General features: G+C 43.3%; 1 protein-coding gene across 12 annotated transcripts in view; it reads left to right on the plus strand.

The window, feature by feature from the left end:
* Positions 1 to 20,335, plus strand: part of ELAVL4 (ELAV like RNA binding protein 4) — a 73,078-nt gene that overhangs the window by 42,052 nt on the left and 10,691 nt on the right. For all 12 annotated transcript variants that reach the window (XM_032446208.1, XM_032446210.1, XM_032446207.1 and 9 more), the window contains exon 3: positions 12,641 to 12,744. In XM_032446208.1, coding sequence (XP_032302099.1) covers positions 12,641 to 12,744 — 104 coding nt within the window. The remainder of the gene's footprint in view (positions 1 to 12,640; positions 12,745 to 20,335) is intronic.

The raw sequence follows: 20,335 nt of genomic DNA on the forward strand, positions 1-20,335 counted from the left end.
CAACCTTTGACTTAGTATACTATGGATTGTAGAGCATAATTCTTGCTTGGGTCAGTCTGTATCTCAGTCTGTAACTCTGTTTAGGCTCTGAGCTTTGTTTCAGGTTTTACTTGTATACCACATTTCCCATCTGTGAAGCTCATCTTAGAGTCCCTCTCTTCCCTGTGAGATTTTTTTTTTTTTAACTCTAAAAATGTTGAAGAAACTTAATGTCAGTGAATTCTAGGCAGGTCTCTGAGCAACCATGTCCTATCTGTGGGCATCCCTGCTTGTTCCAGGGGAGTTGGACTAGGTGACCTATAAAGGTCCCTTCCAACTGAAGTTATTCCACGATTTTAAGTCCAGGTCTATTTCTCTGACGCTGCTCACCAGCTCCATTTTGGCTGACTCGCTGCTTTGGTTTGTTGGATGTGTTCTCCTTGAGCAGGATCTGTCACTGACTTTGCAGGTGTTGCTGCTTGTTTCCCTGAGGAATATCAATGCAAGTTACTGACTTGCAGGTGCTGCTGAAGACAGGATATTGGACTAGGCAGAGCGTTGCTCTGACCCAGTACTGCTGTTCTTATGGCTTTCACAGCATCTGTTTAATCAGTGGAATATATCTGCTTGAGGAAAAAACTGAACTCATTATTTTTATTCACAAGAGCCTGGAATATTTTTCAATTAGATGGTTTTTAAGGGGTGTTGAAACAGCAGATGGATGAAAAACTGCACCGTATTCACCTGCAAGCAAATAAATGGCAGCATCTTCAGTATGATTAATTGTTGCTGCACTAGAGGGGATGCTGTTTGTGTGGTAGAAGGTATAATGTCCTTGCTGCCCTATACAGGTAGTCTGTTCTCACACGTGCTTTTAAAGCACCTGATTTTTACCATCCACAGGCTTCTTGCTTATAGCATCCTAGGACCCAAAAATGAGGCCATCTTCCTTAAGATGCTGTTGGTTAGATGGAGGGGGTGTTTTCAGTTTCCCTGGTAGGTAGGGCATGGTAAGATAGGACATGTAACAAGGAAAAAGTATTTTCCAGTGATTCCTTTTTTAGACTCCTCTGTTCTCCTACATACTGTATCTGTGTCATTTTTATTTACCCATGCATCTCCCCCCCATTTCATTCTCTTTTTTCTTGTTCTGGAAGCTTCATTCTTAAACAAAATAACCCCAGACCACATGAACAACAGCTTGGGAGCCAGACTGGCTGGTAGGTTATTTGCCTACCTACTTTGTGCTGCATCAGAATAGCTGCTTTGTTCCTTCGATTTTCTTCTGTAGGGCTGTGGTACCATCTTGTACCAGGTGAGGTACTTTGCCAACTGGAAACAAAAGGAAGGAAAAAATACTTGTAAATTGCCTGCTCCTTCCCTCCTGTCCCTTCTACTGCTTACCCACCTCCATATTTCATATGTTGAAAAGTAATATCTCCTTACTGAACTCAGCTATCATAAAGTCTGTACCATGTTCTCTAGTGATCACCCAGCCAGAACTGGTTGTGATTATGACTTCTGCACTTGGTGTTTCTAGAGCCATATATGTTGCATTGGAGAACATACTGGTAGACTGTGTCACCCTTAAAAAGGCTTGTTTTTTCAATTTGGAGGAAAATCAAGTGAAGAGTATATTAGTTCTGATAGCCTTGAAAATGGCATGTGGAAACATGTGCTTTAGCTGGGGAGGGATTTACTGAGAACTGGTTTCCTTTTCGGTGTGATTATCAATAAATTTGAGTGATAGGGCTGGTTAGTAATGCACACAGCAATTGTAATGCTTACTGATTTTAAACAGCTTTCATTAGTTCTGTAAGTATCTGAGAAATATTACAGACTTTAGAAATACCCTTTTTAGAAAACTCCTTGTTGTGTGGCTCTTGAAAGTTCTGCATTAAAGCTGAAGCAAATTTAGCTAGGCTCGATACAGTCTAAATACTTATAGGTAGCAGAATTTTATAGGTAGCACAGTTCAGTATATGATTAAGTGACTTTACTTTTCTCAGCATCTTCCCAGATGCTGTGTAAAGTAATCTGCGTAAATCTAATACTGGAGATTAACCTTTGGTGCTGGCAGGTTGCAGCTTTTGTTTTCACTGATAAAAATGCTGCAGACACAGGTTTTGTTGCTAATATTAAATTCTGTGTTCTGGCCTGTAATAAATGACTGTCCTCTGTGCATTGGAAAGACTGGTTAGTGGAGCTCAAAGAGTTTAATTAGCAGGCAGCTTGAGATAGAACAGCGGTTCTGAGTCATTGTTCAGAATTGCTGTGAGATTTCTTAGTCTTGTGGTGGCTTTTGGATTTTTGTTGTTGGACGGCCTGTTTAGGTACAAAACCCTAAATGCTACTAAATTAAATTGCTTAATGACAAAACTACTGAGGCTTTGTGAATTTGAAGCCAACCAGGTTTCATACAGCTGCTGCATTGTACATCCTACATAATTTGCAAGGCATACTCCCTTTTCTCTGGTTTTATGTGCCTCTACCATTTCCTTTCAAGTGCTACTGCTGCAGTTTCCACTCGAAGTGCTTCCAGGCTTGGAGATTCACTAGATTTTCATACTTCAGCTGTGCCTTTTCTTTCCTCATTCCTCTGCAGGAGAGTATTCTCTTAGTCTTGTAACAAAAACATCTTTCCTATAAACTCAGCTCTGCTGTATTTCATTAAGGCAATTTGCTTTGCTCTGTGCTGATGATGTTCTGCACCACCGGGGAAGCTGAAGCCCGGTGAGCGGCTGGGCTCTGCTGTGGCTCTTTTCTCCTCATCCTTCCACTCTTGCCTTCTACAACAGCGTGTTTCACAGACATAGTTTGTGGATGTCTGCCATCTCACAAAAAGCTCCAGGTTTGTGGTGTATTTGCACCAGAGCTGTGCAAACTGTGATGGGTTCGCAATATTCAGAAGTCACTGTGGCTTTGCTTGAAGCCTGACCTATATCAAATTAGTCTGCCTTCCATTTCTGTTCCCTTGTTAAGTGTTATGTTCAAGTTGCTTTCTGCTCTTATCTTCAATTTGGAGATGGCAGTTTCTGGAATAGGAAGCAGGAGTGGATGGTGCACCTGCTGTCATGATGTGCCTTGTTGATGACCAGCTTGGTCTCACTGTTGGGATACCTATTCTTTTGGGTTTGGGCCATATAATTTACCCTTTGTAATTTCATCCTTTGTGTAACACTGAGCAGCACACTTAGAATATATTTCCCCTTCAGTCAGCCTTTACACATTTCAAGTATCTTAGGCTTTTGGTTCTCCTTTTAGATTCCATTGAGCCAGGGGGTGGCATGTTCTAACCTTTTAACATTGTACATTTCTAATCTTGTATCTTAAGTCATCTCAGGCCCTAAGTCATGCTTGATTTAAAACCATGCTGATCATTGACATTTGTCTTCAGTTTGTTGCTCTCCTCCTTGCATCTCCAGTGCATACGTTCGTTGTTACAATTGAAGGTAGCTGCTTATTTTTTAAACACTGCTCTTCCAGCAGTGTTGTATTCCCTCTGCATGATGTGACAGCAGCCTATTTTGGCTGTGGAAGGCTTCCTGCCACACATGACACGTTTCTGTCTAATTCAGTGACTCCTTTAATTGCTATTGCAAATTTCTTTCCACACGGCTGCTTCCCACTTTCTGCATTGGTTTGTTTTTCACTTCTCTGTAGTTTGTTTCTGCTGCCTCTTATTGAATATTGTTATAATTTAGCCTGTTGTGTTTCTGTATTCTGTTTTCTTGTGTTCAATTTGTCCCTTCTTCAGCATTGAATGTGCTGCTTAAGATAAGTCATGACTGCTTCTTTTCCATTCATGCCTGTTTCCTGAACAGTGGATTTCTGTAGTACAGTCCCTGTTCTGTTCAGGGACAAAGCGGGGAGGAGTGCAGCCTTGCTCTTCCCAGAACAGCTGCTAATTCAGGGGCTGTGTGCTTCCTTTAGGGAAGGAGAAAGGATTGGAAAAGCAAAGCAGGAGATGCCACAAGGGTAGGGGAAAAGTCCAAATATTTGTTCAGCAATGGAACTCTGGTTGTCCTGTGTATGACAAGAGCAGTGACTGTGTGGAGCATGTGGAATGTGTGCGTTGTTTACAAGGCATCTCCTGCCCAGCACAGCACACAAAAGCGCTGTGGACCAATAATAAGGTTACTGTCTTGGTAGGGGGAGGGGGAATACAGCTTTAGTTTTCTTTCTGATAATGTTATGCCATCCAAGTTCACCCTGGAAATGGCAATGCCTTTCAGTTTTTCTTCTTCCAAAATAAGAATCAAAGTACTTTGAGAAAGTATGTTTGCATGGAAAGGTGCATTGCAGAGATAAAGCACTCTCCGTGCTATGGTAATGGGAACCACAGAAGGCTCCAGCCAAGTCAGCAGCATCTGTCTCAAACTGACACTTAAGCTTTGCATGCAGATTAGTCCATGTCCTCAAGTACAGTAATTACACAGCTGACTTTGTTAGGGCTCTGTATAGCACGCAGGTAAGAGCAAAGTCATCTTTTGCATGAGATGCAGAACATCTGAAATGCTAGAAGCCTTTAAAAGACTCTAAAGTGCTGTATGCAAAAGTAAGCATGTTTTATATTACTGTTGTGGTTGAGTTTCAAAGGGAGTGATTGCATGGTTTTGAACATCTTCCTGAAATTCCTGAGCGTGCCTGGTTCTGGGGAGGATCTGGTGGTGCCTGTGATGGTGGTGGGCTCTGCTTAGTGCCCTTGATTTTGGGTTGTTCCGTGGATGGATATGTAGAGCTACCTCAGAATGAGAAGCATTTCAGCGTTCAGTTTTGAGGGAAAGCAGCTGATGTCTGTTGGTATTTCACTCTGTAAGAACTGTTACTGCTTCAGCATCTCCAAAGACCAAGACATTAAATAACATTGTCTTTCATTAAGGGATTTGTCAAAATTGCAAAGAAGGACAGAACTGATCCTCTTTTTAATCTCCTCTGGCCTTGGCTGGTGAAATAGGGTTTTCATTTCAGGCAGGGTTTTGGCTGAATGACCTTGTTTTCTGCTGCAGGCTTTTGGTTTTTGGGTCTCTTGTTTTTGAGGTAACTGTATTCTGGGCCCAGTGGCTTTCCACATGGCAACAGCGAGATCAGGGATCACAGATAACTCACTAGCAGTAATGGTTTGATTGTTTTAGCTACATTTATAGCTTCGGCTTTGCATTTTGGGCAATGTTATTTTTTCCTTCTTTTCCCCTTTTATTCTTAGAGGCTTGTTGTCATGGTATCTGGCACTTTCCATTCAGATATTAAAATCGAGTGAGTGGTGTCTGTACGTCTGATTCGTTTTCCCTTTTATCCTCTCCCTGAGGGAGTGTTTTACGTGGGATGCAGCACGCTGTTGGCAGGGGCTTCCTTTTGGGGATTCTCAGTTATCCAGCGCTTTGGAGCAGGCCTGGGATGGAGAAGCCCCTTCCACTCGGGTTGGAGGGGATTGAGTCCTCAGTGCACAGAGGTCCATTGTGTAAGCCATTGCCCCCAGAAAAGCATTGTCTCCTGTGCAAACAAGCTCTCATCCAGATCTCTCTGACATTCCTACCACTGCCGCAATCCTGGTGTTTCCTCCCACCTACAGGAAGAGCTCAGCATTTGCTGTTTGGGGATCAGGGCTTTGGTGCCTTAAGGGAAGAATGTGCTGAGGGATCTTCTTCCTGAGCAGGGTTCGTGTCAGCATGTACACTTGTGCAGGTGTCTTAGCTAGACCAAGCCTTCTGCCTATGGAGCAGAGGGATTTTTTTTGCTGAGACTTGGGTTTAATTTTGTTTATTCACTCCAAAGGCTCCAGACATAGTTTTTTGGGGCATCTGCTACAAGGGTTTCCCTATGTGAGGCTAAATCCTGCTTTTCTTCTCTGGTGGGACCTTAGCAGATGCGTCTTCTACTGCTATTTGGATCTTGCCAGTAATGGTTTTAACTAAGAACTAGCAGTGCTCCTGAGCTGTAGGTGTACTGTACCATCTGAGGTTCTAGACTGGGCTATGTTTAAACACAGCCAACTTGTTCTTGAGGAGCATCTTTTAAAAAGGGCTAATAAGGGTACCTCTTGTGCATTGATTTGATAGAGTCCCCAAACAAAGCTTGTGTAGTCTTCCTGCAGAAGTGGGGGAGTAATAAATAAAAGCTATTCCTCTTTTTTTTTTTTAAGGCTCCATATTTTTCCCATAATTTTTGCAAAAGTAGAAGTCTTGCTGTGATGGGAGGAAGATACATTCTCATTCCTAATGGGCAACATTTCTTGAATGTATCCTAGTCTGTACAAAAACAAAGCATCTGTATTAGTAAACAACTGTAGGCTAGATAGATGCTGTGAGAGCTGTGCTAAGCACAGAGCATGCTAGCTACCTTTATAGTGGTGTTATAGCAAGTCGTGACAGCCTTGGTTTAATTGTTGGGGCTGGGGAGAGGACTGTGTGCTGGAGCTGCTTCCCTCCCATTTGGCTTCTGTGGCTGCAGAGTGCATTGCTGGGGTGACAGCAGGTTTTGCTTCTTGAAGCAGCATGGAATGAGTAAAACTAATGGTGCTGTTATAGAAAAGCTTCAGTCCTATGCTTGGGTCTTATTTTCCTTTAGTCTGAATTTTCTGTACATATTTCATCTCCCTTTTCTAGGGAAGCAGCATTTTGTTGATGAACGTTACAGAAACCTTATACAAAAATAAAAAATATAGGCAGTTCACTTGACCTTCTTTGTACATTTTGAATGCATCATCTCAGTGGCATTTATGTAACCTTCTCCAAAAGCCTCTACTTCATACAGCTTTTTGTATGAGTTGCAGGCATTCTTTGTCCTTCCAGGAATGAGTTTAAAACACTCCTGAGATGGATTGGAGCCTTACAAGGTTGTGCTCTGAAAGAAGGCTACCAGGAGCAGAACCTTGAGCTTCAGATCTCTTCTGAGGCTGTCATTTAGAAGATGGAGAAAACAGCAATTCTTATATCAAGCAAGCAAAAGAGACGAGCATGTTCTCTTGCTGCTGTTGATAGTATTTTTGGGAACATATTTAATGAATGGGGATTGTTGGTTAGGTCCAGAAGTGCAAATGTGCTTGCATTACAGTCACACGTGGACAGCGGTTGCTGAGTTCAGCTGTTTCAATAGGCACATTCAGCCTGGCAACACTTTCTTCCCTAAATGTTGGCTGAGGTTTAAGTGGACGAAAATTGGAGCCAGGAGCCTTGGAGAATTAGCGGTGAGCATTGTTTTATCCTTTGGTCCTAAACCCAGAGTGACTGAAGGCTGTTACAGTCTGACGGCTTCTGCCTGGCTAATGCGAGATGAGCTGTCAGACTTGGCCTAGTTCTGGAGGAAGATATCATGTCACAGAGAGGCATCGGCACTCGGTGCTGCGTGTGTTATGGCTGTCAGGCGGGCAGCTTTAATTAGGTTTTACATTTGGGCAAGAGACAAAAAATCTACAGCTTAAGGAAGTTAGCATTGTTGCTGTCCTATTCTCTGCTTTTGTGAGAAATTCTTTGTAGTGGGGACCGTAGGTTTTTAATATCTCTGTAATCCAGAGCAGATGTTGTTTGGGGGGGAGGGGTTTCTGAAGTATCTGTGCTTCAGATACTGATGTGTGCTGTGAAGGTTCACCTTGATCTCTTTTGGTCAGGCACAGATCGGTCCCTATTACCTTTTTAATTGATGGAGCATTTCAATCCTGGTCATTCTCATGGCTCTTCTCTACCATCTCCAAGACACGTATTCATCGTGAAACATGAAGTACCATGCCCAGGTCCAGTGAACAGCAGTTAAACACACAACTAAATTGGATTACAGTGACTTTTTTTTTTCCCAATTCAAGTGTGGGGCTTTTATACCACAAAGAATCATTGTAACCCTGTTGGCATTGCAGCATGTAGTTGATTGTCTCCATATTTCAGCCGTTCACTTCTCTTGCAAATTTGTGCTAGGAAAATTCACTGAGGGTTGTGGTTTGCAGGGCTCCAGTGTTGGGTGTGTGCTGTCCGAAGGTATGCAGCTACTTGGAACACTTTGAGGAGCTTCAGTTACTTTTTACCTGAGCTTTGTTCACTTGGTTCACTTCCTCTCATCTTATCCTTCTGCTGTTTGCAACCTTCTGAAACCAGGAATTTGTTTCCACTTGTCAATAAAAATGTTAACAGTTCAGAGCCAAGATTTGTTTACAGAGAGGAGTTGGGCAGGAAAACATCTTAATGTTGGTTTCCTATTTACAACTTCTAGTTTGAGATGTCAGCTGATATTTTTTTTAAATGATTTAATATGTACCATGTTAATTTTTAGTCAATTAATACACAGTAACAAATCAAGTGCTTTATAGAAGACCGAGTCTATGGATGCTACTAAATTGACATCCTTAAAATTTCTAAGTCCAACTTGTAATCTCATCAAGAAGGATGTCAGTTTAGTTTGACAGAATGTGTTTTCTGTAGGGCTAATTTGATTGACACTGATTATATTACCCCTCACTAATCCTTCATTATTAGAGTCCAATATCAAATGTTCTGTAACTTTGCCTTGCTCAGCACTAGGCTGATGGACCTGTGATTACTTGGGTTGTCCAGTCCAACCTCTCTCAATTTCAGTGTGGAATTCTTTCCTTCACACACCTGGAATTTGCTTGGTGCTTTAGGAATTACTGGAAATAAGTCATTTGCTGCTTATTTTTGAGGGCTGTTTTGTACAGGTGGCCCAGTGGTCTCATTTAAACATGAGCAATGCTAGGAGCAGCTGCTCAGTGTCCATCTGAGTTGCTGGCTGCACTCTATACTGATCCTTTAGGCATAGGTAATACATTTACTGTCTGCCATTTTGCTATTAGGATTTGCTGGTGGCTCAGTACCAGTTTGAAGGTCTCTCTTTTCACACTGTGGTTTCTTTATTTTTATGATGGTTATTCTGAGCTTTCCTAGCCAGGGGTTTCTCTGGGCTCTTTTACCTCAATTTCAGCTGGTATTTCTGTTGTAGTTGCCGTTGCCATCTGTTTCCCTTTGATCTCTTCAGGTTCAAATGTGGCACTGGCTCAAGCAGACTGTGTGGTAGAGGAAGGCAAGTGTAGGCCTTGAAAGCCTTGGTATGGCTTTTTTAGTAGTTGCAGGTTTAAGGGCATTTGGTTGAATGTTCTGAACAGGAAGTGTTTATTTTTCCACATTGCTCATCTGATTTCTTTCCAGCTCTGGAGTGAAGCCTTCTGAAATAGGCAGTATTCACACTGCAGGCTTGGACTTGGCTTTGTGTTTGGGTTTTTTTGACTGTTTATTCTAAGGTAGTGAAATCTGGATCACTTCTAGCACTAACTGGACCTGTTCGTTACCTCATTGCAGGAGGTCTGCTACTTATTTTCTACAAGTTTCACTAGTAATGAAAGAGTAAATGGCAATAACACTACGGAAAAGGTGGTGTTTTAGGATCATCTAGAAATATCTCTTGCATACCGTACTGAATCACAGCATGCAGTGACCTATTAGATTCCAAATCACAGAAAATATTTACTATTTACGGTGCTGTTCCTGGGAAGTGTGGCATGGGAATGAACTTCAGTGTCTGTGTGGTATCCCACTGAGAGGTCCAGCTGCTTGCTTTATGGTGCCAGATTGCGTCCTAAGAAATGTTGCCCTTTTTGAGTGCATGCAGTAGGAATATGTGATGGAGAGGGATAAAAGCGCAAGTCCTTACTTTGTTATTCCAGAATACGAGGAAGAAATAAAATCCTTTTCTTTCTCTCCCAATAACAGATTTTAGTTATTCATTTCTGGAGTCTGTTCTGTCTGACATAAGGTGTGTTGCTCCTGAGAGTAATTTGAAAATAATATTTTTAGCTGGGTATATCTTTCTTTGTTGCTTCTTAGCTGTAAATGTTTAGCACAGTAAAACTTTATGATGTCTGCCAGCAGTCGTAAAGCTCTGCACAAAATGATTTTGGTTCTGGGCTTATTTTTCTTTCCGATTTCTTACTTTCTGGGAGAGGTGTGTCTTTCTTCATTAAACAGTGGCATTCGGGGGAGATGTGCTCTATACTGAATGGCTGAAAACACAAAGTAGTCCAAGCAAAAGATCTTTTTGAAGAGGCACGCTCTTCATGGAAAGGTATTTTTCCCTTCTGCTTCTTTGGTGCAAAGTGAAGCATGTGGCCTCACGCAGCAATGGGGATTTGCTAATTGACACAACGGCACTGAGATTTCAGACTGCAAAGGGTGTAAGGTTTGGCCTTTTTATCTTCAGTTGTTGGGTTTTCTTTAATTACCAGGAATTTAGTGTTCAGAATGCTGAGTAGGTATGTCCTGACTTCTTCAGAACGGCCACTAAAGCAGTTAGGACACTTCATATGAAATAGCAATGATAGCTCATGGATAACAAACTTTCAACCATCATTGTTGATTAGTTACCATCATTAGTTACACATTTCATTGATGTTCAGAGGCAAAAAGATTAAATATTATCTGTGTACCTACTACTATAAGCAGAGTTTTGATAGTGTGATTGCTGAGTTTAAACCATATTCTACAGACATACACACTAACAGCTTTGTTCATGTTAGTGCACCTTATCCTTTGCCTTGGACAAAATGCCTGTTTGTTTCCAGTCCTTGCATGTAGCATAGAAGCTGGCCAACCCCTGTGCCATGGGCATAGCAGTGGTGGGACACCCAAGCCTGTGTTTGGACTGACACAAATCCCAGCACCTTGTGCAGCCTCCTTGGCTGTGTGTCTGAGGATCAGTGTGTGAGAGATGGAAGAGTAGGCAGGTAGACTTGGCACCCAGACCCTGATCCCTGTGTTTTCCTTTATCTTCTATCAAAACAAGGGTAGCTTTCTAGAGAAGGTCTCCATTCTCCCTAGGACTGTTCTGAGCAAAATGCATTAAGGTGCATTTAGATGCACAGGAGCCAGGGCTATGTGGAGAACCTTGGGCAGGGAGTAGGAGGAAGGCATAGCAGAAGGAGCATTTTCTTAGTATTTCTGCTCAGGCAGCCCTCAGTTCACTCTTGGTTAATGCCATGTTACTCTAGTAGGAATATTTTCTGCTGGGATTAATTCAGCTCTCCAAGAGGACTGGGTATGTTTTTATACTTTTGAAGTTGAATTGATTGGATGAAATTGCTCCCTGAATATAATGTCGTTTAAAACAGCCATTTCTTACCCATGCGCCTGCGTGTGGGCACTTCAGGAATGAGCTGCAGTGTTTCCATGGATTTTTAAGGTATTCTGTAGCATGGTTAGCAGCTTTTAGTGCTTTGATCAGATTTCGTAAGACAGAAGCACTCCCTATTTGTGTTGCAGCAAGCACTGTATTTTTGGTACTGTCTGAGAAAAACACAGATGCTTTTTTTTTGTAGTCCAGAAGACAAAGAAACAAAGCCTTGTGCCGAGGAGGCAGAGTCCGTGCCTGCAGGGTACATCAAGGCGCTCTGTGTGCGGTTGCTTTCTCAGCCACTGCTTTCTTCCAGTGAGAGGGAGCCGGGTTCATTGCTGTGCGGATAGAAACCTCCTGGCAAGCCAAGTCCACAGGCACTGCTGTCCCCCCTTAAGGGGGTGTTCACACTCCCCTTTTTGCTGGGTTTGCTCACATCCCAGGGATGTGGGCAGAGACATGGCCAAGGTGCAGGAGGCACCGCTTCTTGTTCGGGCTCGTGTGATCTTTGCGGTGAGATTATCTGTGCCTGTGGGGCCTTAAGTACGTGTGCCTTAAGGAAAAACACGTAGCAATTACTGCGTTTTCCGAATGTGCAAAATAACTTCAGGAGGAGGTGTGAGAGGAAGGAGGGGGAAGCTGTGTTCTCATACTGCGTTCACAGATCAATGCTGCAATATAATTCGTAGGAACTGGGAAGAGGTGTCTTTGGTACAGGCTTCCATGGCCCCCTGCAGACGCACGGCTCTGTCCCTGTGCTGTGTGAATGAGGCTCTCCTAGTGCTGCTGCCACTGCCTCGCTGGTGCTGGAGTTACAAACTGGGTCTCCTCTTCCAGCTGCAAACACAAGAAAGGTTTGGCTAGTCAAACTGCAGGAACTGAAGATGTAGGAATGATTTTGGCTGCTGAAATGGGCTCCTGCCATCCCGTGCGCAGCAGTAGTTGTACTGTTTTGCTTTTGCTGTCATCTCATATGTGCTGAGGGAAGCTTTAATGCAATCTTTTATCCAAGAGCTGTCCTTTCTCCTCCCGTTTCCAGGCTGCTCGCAGAGCAATGAAACGAGATGTAAGGGCAGCTGTTTGCTTCCCAGTCAGCTGCCTAAAGGTTGATGCGAAAACATTATTTCTTAACTTTTGCATTTTCGGACACCTATAGATTTGTTTGTAAACTGTAGCATTTGTGTGCTTGTAATTTTGAAGTGGTGGCCTCCTTACTGTTCTGGCAAGTCAACCAGTTAGGTTTATTGGGAACTTTTAATTCTGCTGATGTCAAGCCTTGTATCTTTACAGTGACCTCTCGGAGAAGGGTGGGCTTGCTTCCTTCTGTTTTGCAAGTGCAATATTCTGAGCAACAGCTTTAATGGCAGAAGCCAATATAAAAGTTTTGGCTGGTAATGAAATACTGCAGAATGGCATACAGACCATAGCGGATAGCAGTGGTGAAAGGAGCAGTGTAAGGAAATGTTGATTGTGTTATGGAAAGCCGTGTGTGCTTCCAAACAACAACAAAAAGAAAATCACTGAGTCCTTTTTTCCTTGTTTCTTGTTTCAACAGGGCAGAGTTTAGGATATGGATTTGTTAACTACATTGATCCAAAGGATGCAGAGAAAGCCATTAACACTTTAAATGGACTCAGACTCCAGACCAAAACCATAAAGGTAAGACTACATGGAAAGCCTTTTGCTTCAATTGAGGAAGAAGATAAAGTTGTTTTAACAGTTTGTGGCATTTTCAATACTACTTTTAATCTGTCATTGCAAGGGGTGCTCAGCTAAGAAGCTCCTTCTTGGAGTTGGTGGGGGGAAAAGATGTGCAGGAGATGAAATCTCTTCTGTAAGCTTGCTGCTGTTGTTAAGGAGCCTCCTGTTATTTCTTCTCCTTTAAAAAGTTGCAATGAGATTTAAATGTAGAATAGAACAGCCTCAGTGATGCTGTTACCGTAAACAGATGTAAAATACAGGACCACGTATTTGTAATTAACTTGCACATTTTCCTTTGTCTTAATGGGAAGTAGCTTCACGTGGAATTAGTCTTCAGTGGCGCTTGTGTCATTAGCAGGTATTGAAGGTACATTTGTCAAGTTAGGATATTTCATTCTCCAAAAAAATCTCCATTTCCCTATCCTTAGTCTGATTTACTCTTTTAAAAGCTGGAGGGATTAGAGATCCCACTGAAGTCTCTCGTCTCATTGTTGTAATAGACCATTAGTTATTCAATGACCTCTTTTAGTGGTCTCCCAAGAAAAGCAAATTTCTACAGTCGTGTTGTTTGCTGCCTGGTTGATGAAGCTGTTTCAGGAAGGCTTACCGGAAGATTTCTGCATCCCAATAAACAGTACAGCTTAGGGCATGAATCAAAAAACTGGAGGGGACAAAGCAGCAAATGCAATTAAAACTGAGGTAGAGGATTTGAGAATGCTGAACTTGGACTTGTAGCATTTTCTTAATGTTCTTCTGTGCTTCGCTTGTGCTGAAAGCTAAAAATGTTATAGAATATAAAAATAGAATAATTTGGTTTTGAAAACGTCCATGGAACATGAACCAGCTTATCTTAGAAGGTAACATATGGTCAGCACTCTTTTTCTCTGTAAAGGCTGGGCTTTAGTGTTGTACTTTAAGGCAAAATTATATATATTTTTAGTTTATTGGCATCATTTTGAGCAAGCTTTCTCTGCTGTGGTCAGGAGTGGAGGTTCTGAGAGCTTGGAGCAGAGCAGTTGTATGGACCTTACTCCATCCAGGCCTTCCTTAGACCAGACAGGTCCATCTCATAGATATGGATGCAGGTTTATATCTGAGTGCTCTCAGTCCAATTTTTGTGCAGTTAAATTGAGAGGAAAAATTCACAGGAAAATATTTGGCAGAGCAGCAGAATCTCTGGTCTTATCTACCACTGCAGGTGGAAATGCGTGCTTGGGCTCAGCACTTTCTTCTGCTTACAGTTAGAAGCTGAGCAGTAAGAAGTCGCTCTCCAGATTACTTCTGTATTGTCAGGAAGAGTCAAATATTTGGAGGACACTTACTGCGTTGTAAATACTCCAATACAAACTCAGTACTGATTAATGCCTCGCTTGTTTTAGATCTTTAAAAACAGATCTACTTTTTGGCCACTCTTCAGCTTGATCAGAGGTGCTGCATTTCTTGTCCTAAGTGCTCATTTTGTGTGGTACGCTTCTTATTTTTGTGAGCCATACTGTTTATTTGATACTCCACAGTTACAGAACCATGTAAGCTTAAAAATAACCTCCAAAAACTCCTCAAATGATTTTACATTTCTCGTGCTTGCACATAATTAAATTGCAGAATTGAAAAGGAAAGGCTTAATAGTTTATCTTTAATAATGAAATTTGTGCTGCACAGAAACCTACAATGCCAGAACTTCTTTGCCAAATGTTTTTTCCTTTTACTTTTTTATTCCTTTCGAATTTTATGAATACCAATAGTTTGTTAGATTGGGGTTTATTTCATGCTTATTAATAGCTGCAATACTTCTTTGGAGCACATGACATTTTGTTGGGCTCCTAAAAGCCATTGAATCTATTAATCACAGATCAATCTAATCTACGTGTATAGGAGCTGGGAGGAACTGTGTAGACTTAACATGCCTTCAAATATTAACGCTATCACCACCAACAAAACTGAAGGAGTCTTCTCTTGAAGTAGCCAACCTTTACAGAAGGACACCAAACCAGCTGCCTCTAACCCTGTTGTTAATTGCAGGATTGTGTGTGGCTGCCTCACCTTACCCACAGCTTTTTGTGTTTCTTAGCTGTATCAATGCTCATTTAGGAAAGTCTTCCCAGATGAGGGCTGCCTTTCTGGCGCTGCTGTAGAGAAGGAGGCTTTCCCATGTTGGTGCTCACTGAGCAGTGAACCACGTTTTCCCTGTCCTGGCAGTGCCCAGCCACTAGTCATGTCCCTGGAGCAGCAGAGCCATACTCAGCATTGCAGTGTTCCCCTGCTCCCCATGCAGCACTGCCCCACAGCACAGAGGGGTTCCCTGCCATGTTATGGAGCATGCTGTCTCCTGGAATTCTTCTGCCTGATTACTACAGCCCGTTACTTTAGTCTAGCTAAGATGCACGCACAGTTATTAAAGGCTCACCCCAATGCATTTAAAAAGTTTCTCAGATTATATATAAAGAGAGGGACTTGGTGGCATATAGTCCTGTAGGCTGAAAATAAGTTAGTTAAACACTAAAATAGCATTGAATGGGAGAAGCAGTGAGCGTGAATTTCTGCTGTTGTCTTTGCGAGCACAGCTCAGCTTTTGTTCTGCGGAATGGATCTGTAGTGCAGTGCTGATGGATGGGTTGAGCCCTCGGCCTCTGCCTGTCTGCGGATGCTGGGTAGCCGCAGCCCGCACTAGTATTTCTTCTGCTGTTTTATCTGTTCACCTAAATAAGCTGTGCAAGGCCTTTTAGAGTCATGGATTGCTTCTGCACCCCAAGGTCACCTTGGCTCTGCTGGCTGTTCCCATCTCCTTGCTTCAGCAGTCCTGTGTCTGTGTGCCTGGGCTGGGCGATAGCTGGCTCCAGGGGGTCACATTTGCACTTATTTTTTGACCCCATAAACCTTAATTCCTGTTGACGAGAAGAAAAAAAAAAATAATTTCAGTAGCTTCCAGTTCTGCATGTGTCCCCAGATCCTGTCCTTCTCACTCCTGTAACATCTCATGGCAGCTGAATGTTCTCTCTTCCTCCTGATGTGTTGCAGAGCGGCCATGCTGGCTCCGGAGGATCTGACTTCCAGCAGCATCAGCAGAACAGCCCAGCACAGCCCGCTCTCAGATGTGCAGACTGAAATAACCGAAAGGCACGCGTTTGGTTATTTCATTGTTACAATAAATAATCCCTTTTCACTGAGGCAGCTAAAATATTGATGTGCATTTTATTTAAGTCAGTGATGCCCTTTCAAGTCAAAGTCGAGAGGTGACTGTTTGCAGAGATCTGTTAGGGGGAAGCAAGCATTGAAGGAAGTTCGGTGGTAATAAGTTATACACGTTATGTTCCTCCTTAGCTGATCGCAGGGCATGTGTTATTTATGCTGTTTCATAGCACCCTCATTTTGTGATGGGGGGAAAAAGGGCTTTACTTCATTTTTATAGCTAAAGGTTGGCATAGTTCTATGAAATAATCTAGAATGAGGGAAGATGCAGCATGTGTTGAAGTAAATGTATATTCCAGAAATTGAATCTATTTTTAGAAATCAAATTTGCCCATCCATAAAAGCATATGAAAGGTCACTGCTGCTGTTGAAGATTGCTTCGCAATTCAGTTGCATCAAATATGAGAAAACAATGTGTGGTGCATGGGGATGAAATCCTACATTGCCCTGAAATGAAGCGGGCAGCATCTGAATGGACACGAAGGAGGTGTTCTACTATTTAGCGGTGATTCAGGTGACCTGGTTCACGTTGGGGGATGCTGGAACAAGGGCAGAACAGAATTCTGAAAGCGGGTCTGAAATAAAAAGGTAGCAGCTGACCACCTGACGTTTGGTCTTATGTCCCCTTCCTCCTTCCTTTTCTCTGTTGTCTGAGAAATAGGTTTGTTTTGTTCTTCTCCCACAGGAGCAGGTAACATGCTGTGCCAAGTGCTGGAGTGGAAAGAACCCTGTGTGAGGGAGAAGGTGCTGGGCTCTGTGAGCCCTGAATTCCTTCTGTCTTAAAGCTTTGGTGGACTTAGTAGCAAAGAAATAGCATCATTCCTCTCTGGTCAGAGTCTTCTTCTGTATCTCAGGTTATTCTAATTTCCAGTTAAGAAATAACAAGGGATGGAACTACTGCTATTTTTCTGTTTGTATGTTTACTTCTGCTTTACTCCAGTCTGTTCTGGTGGAGAGGACAGGGTGGTGGTAGTTGAAAATACAGCAAATAGGTCTGTGGGAGAAAATACTCCCATATTTTCTGGCTGTGAAGTAACAGCGCTACTACTCGGGTGTTTGGTTGCTCTGGTATTTCTCTAAAGGCAGTATTTCTACAATATTCAGGCTGTCTGCCTGCCTGTGCAGCTCTTGTGGTGTCTGCCAAGCTGTAGCCCATCCTGTTACTGTAGGATAACCAGGGATCAGCTGCCTCTGGTCCCCTCTGTGGAAGGAACAGCTGTTGGTGGTGGGTCTGAGCGGGGCTGTGGGGATGTCAGGAGCTGAGCAATAGGGATGGTGAGGCTGGCTGTGTGTTGTGAAGGTCTGTATGTGCTGCTCTACAGAGCCACAGTGTGTGGTGCACACCTTCCTTCTCTGGAAATTCAAGTTACAGGACATGCAGATGCAGGTTTGGGACATGGCTGCTCTGTTCCTCCTTTGCTCATTGAGGTAATGGCTTATCCTGAGTTTCTGCACATTAGAATGCTCATAAGAGGTGTGTGCTGCAACTGTGGCGCTCAGATAAAAAGCCTTGGGTGGAGGGATTTTTCAGATCTGGAAAGCTGTGATGGAGTTTGAGGTGTTTGCTCTTTAAGGGTTTCTGTCTGCCTTCTTACTTGGACCTCAGTGCTGGTTAACAAATCCCTTTGCCTGTAGCAATGATGTGACTCAAAGGACCTTTCAGGGGGTGAACTGGAAGGCTCAGATTTGGCTCTGCCGCTTTCAGCAGGCACCAGAGAGTCTTTACCTGTAGTTTTGTGCATCTGCTTTTAATTGAAATGTCTTTTTTAACTGCTTCAGTTTTGCCAGTGAGCTCTTTTTTCATTCTATTGGAGCTGGAGCAATTATTTCCCAGCTCAGCTCTTGATGCAGCCGGAGTGCCCGTAGGTTGTCATTTGTGGATGCTTTCCCTGAAGTGTTGGGGTAGACCATTGCATCTTACCAGCAATCAAGAGTCCCTGCAAAACACCACTGAACTGCTGTGTGGTGGAGTGCACTGTCATTCTCCAAAAATCCCTGTGAAGCTCTGACTGCTTCTGTTCAAGTGCTTCCAGTGCCCACCATTGCTTTGGAGGCAGTGGACACAGGACAGGTTTGACCCATTTTGCATAGTTGGACCTTGCATGAGAACCGAGTGACTCACCCCCAAAACCACACCAGTGATCCTACATCTGAGAGCTTGTCACGCAGACAAAACGAAGCCTTTCAGAAACACCTTTAAGGTCACAGCAAAGCTTAGTACTTCTGAAGACGTTACACAGGAGTTTCTGAAGGCTGCCCAGGGTGTCACTTCACAGCCCTGTGCTCTCTGTAGCAGGTGGCAGCCAGGAGGTCACTCTGGTTCCTTACATGAGAACTTTGACAAGTCCAGGGTTAGCACTGGAGCTGAAGGAGTCTTTGAAGAAAAAAAAAAAACAGCAAAGCAGTTAGAAGCATTGCTCTTGAAATGGTGGCTATTAACATCCAGAGCCGTGCCTTGGGAGACAAATGGGATGTGTTTGTGCCTCTAGGTGCCTTTGTGGGCTGTCTGACTATGAAAGACCAGACTTAATTTACATGCTGGGAAGTCTGGAGATTAGACATCTTTCAAAAAGTTGTCCGCATTGGGAAATAGTATGGAATTGATAGGGAAGGTAATTGCTTTAACTTGGAGATTCTTCTTTGCTCATGAGCAAAGAGAATGGCTCATTACTGTGAAAGGCATGAAGGGCTGGACCCTGTATCTCCCCAGTAGTGTGTTTAGAGAGCAGTGCAGCCTAGAATTTTTTGAAGGCAGCTCATCCTGGAGAGAAGCCCTTACAGGCTGATGCTCACAGATGAGAGATCCTAGCTAGGATATTGTTTTCCACCAGTTACTCTCTATGTACTTTAGAAACTACCATTGGTGGTTGATAAGCCATAAAATGAATCAGATGGTATTTTATCTTCATTGCAACGGAACACAGGATAATCTTACGTAGTGAAATGCAGCGTTGTGTCCATACAAACATGCAGACACTTGAGTGCTGAGAAATGCCCAGTTCAGGCAGCAGTTTGGCGTACTTTGGCTTATGCTGGTTTCTTCTTGTGGCTGAGATTTCCATATTCTGTTTTCAACAAGCTGTTTCATTACGGGGGCATTAACACTGCTGTGAGCGATGTGATGTAAATATGAAGAATTAATGCAGCCTTCTTCCTGAATGCTTATATAGTGATGAGAGCTGATTTCAGCACCCATTTTAACTTCCATAGTACACATTTCTTTTGGTCAGATGGAGGGATGGGATGGATGTTTTCTTCCTTAGGTAGTTAATGCATTGGAAGACTTCCTGTCCTCAGCACTGAGTGAGCAATAACTTGAAAGCAGGTTGGTGTGGTGTAACCAATTGATTTGTCATTGGCTGACCTGAGAGGGAAGATGAAAAAGATTCAAAAGGAGATAAATAATTGACACGATTGCCTTGTGTCCATTCAGCTTGCAACCTTTTCTCCTTGATATTAAAGAGAGCTGAGTTACTTTAGGCAGCTTCCTTCTTTGGCCCAGGCTCCCCTGCAACCTGAGTGTTTGATTGCAGGGGAAAATGAGATCTGAGTGATGATGCATCTTGCATGTACTGAGAGAAGATGAATTTCTGAGTGTCTTAGCTCTGCATTTCTGCATAGCCCACAAGAAAAGAGCTGAGCCTTTTTTTTTCCCCCTACGTAGTGGTGCGTGTATGTATTTATATATAAAATGTCAAGCACTCGGTGCTCTGGGAAGTGGTGTTTTTGCATATCCCACTACTTTTCATCTTCCCTGTAATGTGGCATTTGGTTAATGAATGTGCCAGAGTGAGAAAACCCAAAGGAAACCCCTGGCTGTTTTCCTAGAGACTTTATTAATTTTGCAGCACTTGGTTTTGAGGAATAGGAAAGGTCCCCAGCCCTGCTCCAGAGAGGCTCTTAAGTGTTTTTTAGGTTGTTCTTGAAGCAGGTTAAGCTGTAGGTGTCTGGATCTTAAGGTGAGGTGCGTAGAGGCTCTGCTTGGCCTGATGTGGTGTGGGTGGGCCTGGCTGTGGGCAGCTGGAGCATGTCCGCCCTCAGGAGATGGGCTCAGCCCCATGCTCTGTACCCAGTGTGGAGCTGGTCCTCCAGCCTGCTACGTGGCCATGCTCTGAAACTCAAATGCTGACCCTGGTCCCATCCCTCACACCTGGCTGCAGGTCTCTCAGTTGTGGCAGGCTTTAAGGCTGGGCCTGCCTGTCTTCCAGAGCCCATGCCAGATCACACTGTGGCCGTGCAGCAATACTTGCCTGAGGGATGAGTGTGAAGCCACCAAACCACACAGCAAAACTGATCTCAAGCACTGTGTCTAGTGTTTTCCAGCTTGTTATGCCTCTGTGCTTCCCCTGAGCTTGTCTCAGTC

The sequence above is a fragment of the Coturnix japonica genome, chromosome 8 (genome assembly GCF_001577835.2).
Source record: "Coturnix japonica isolate 7356 chromosome 8, Coturnix japonica 2.1, whole genome shotgun sequence".
Classification (NCBI taxonomy): Eukaryota; Metazoa; Chordata; class Aves; order Galliformes; family Phasianidae; genus Coturnix; species Coturnix japonica.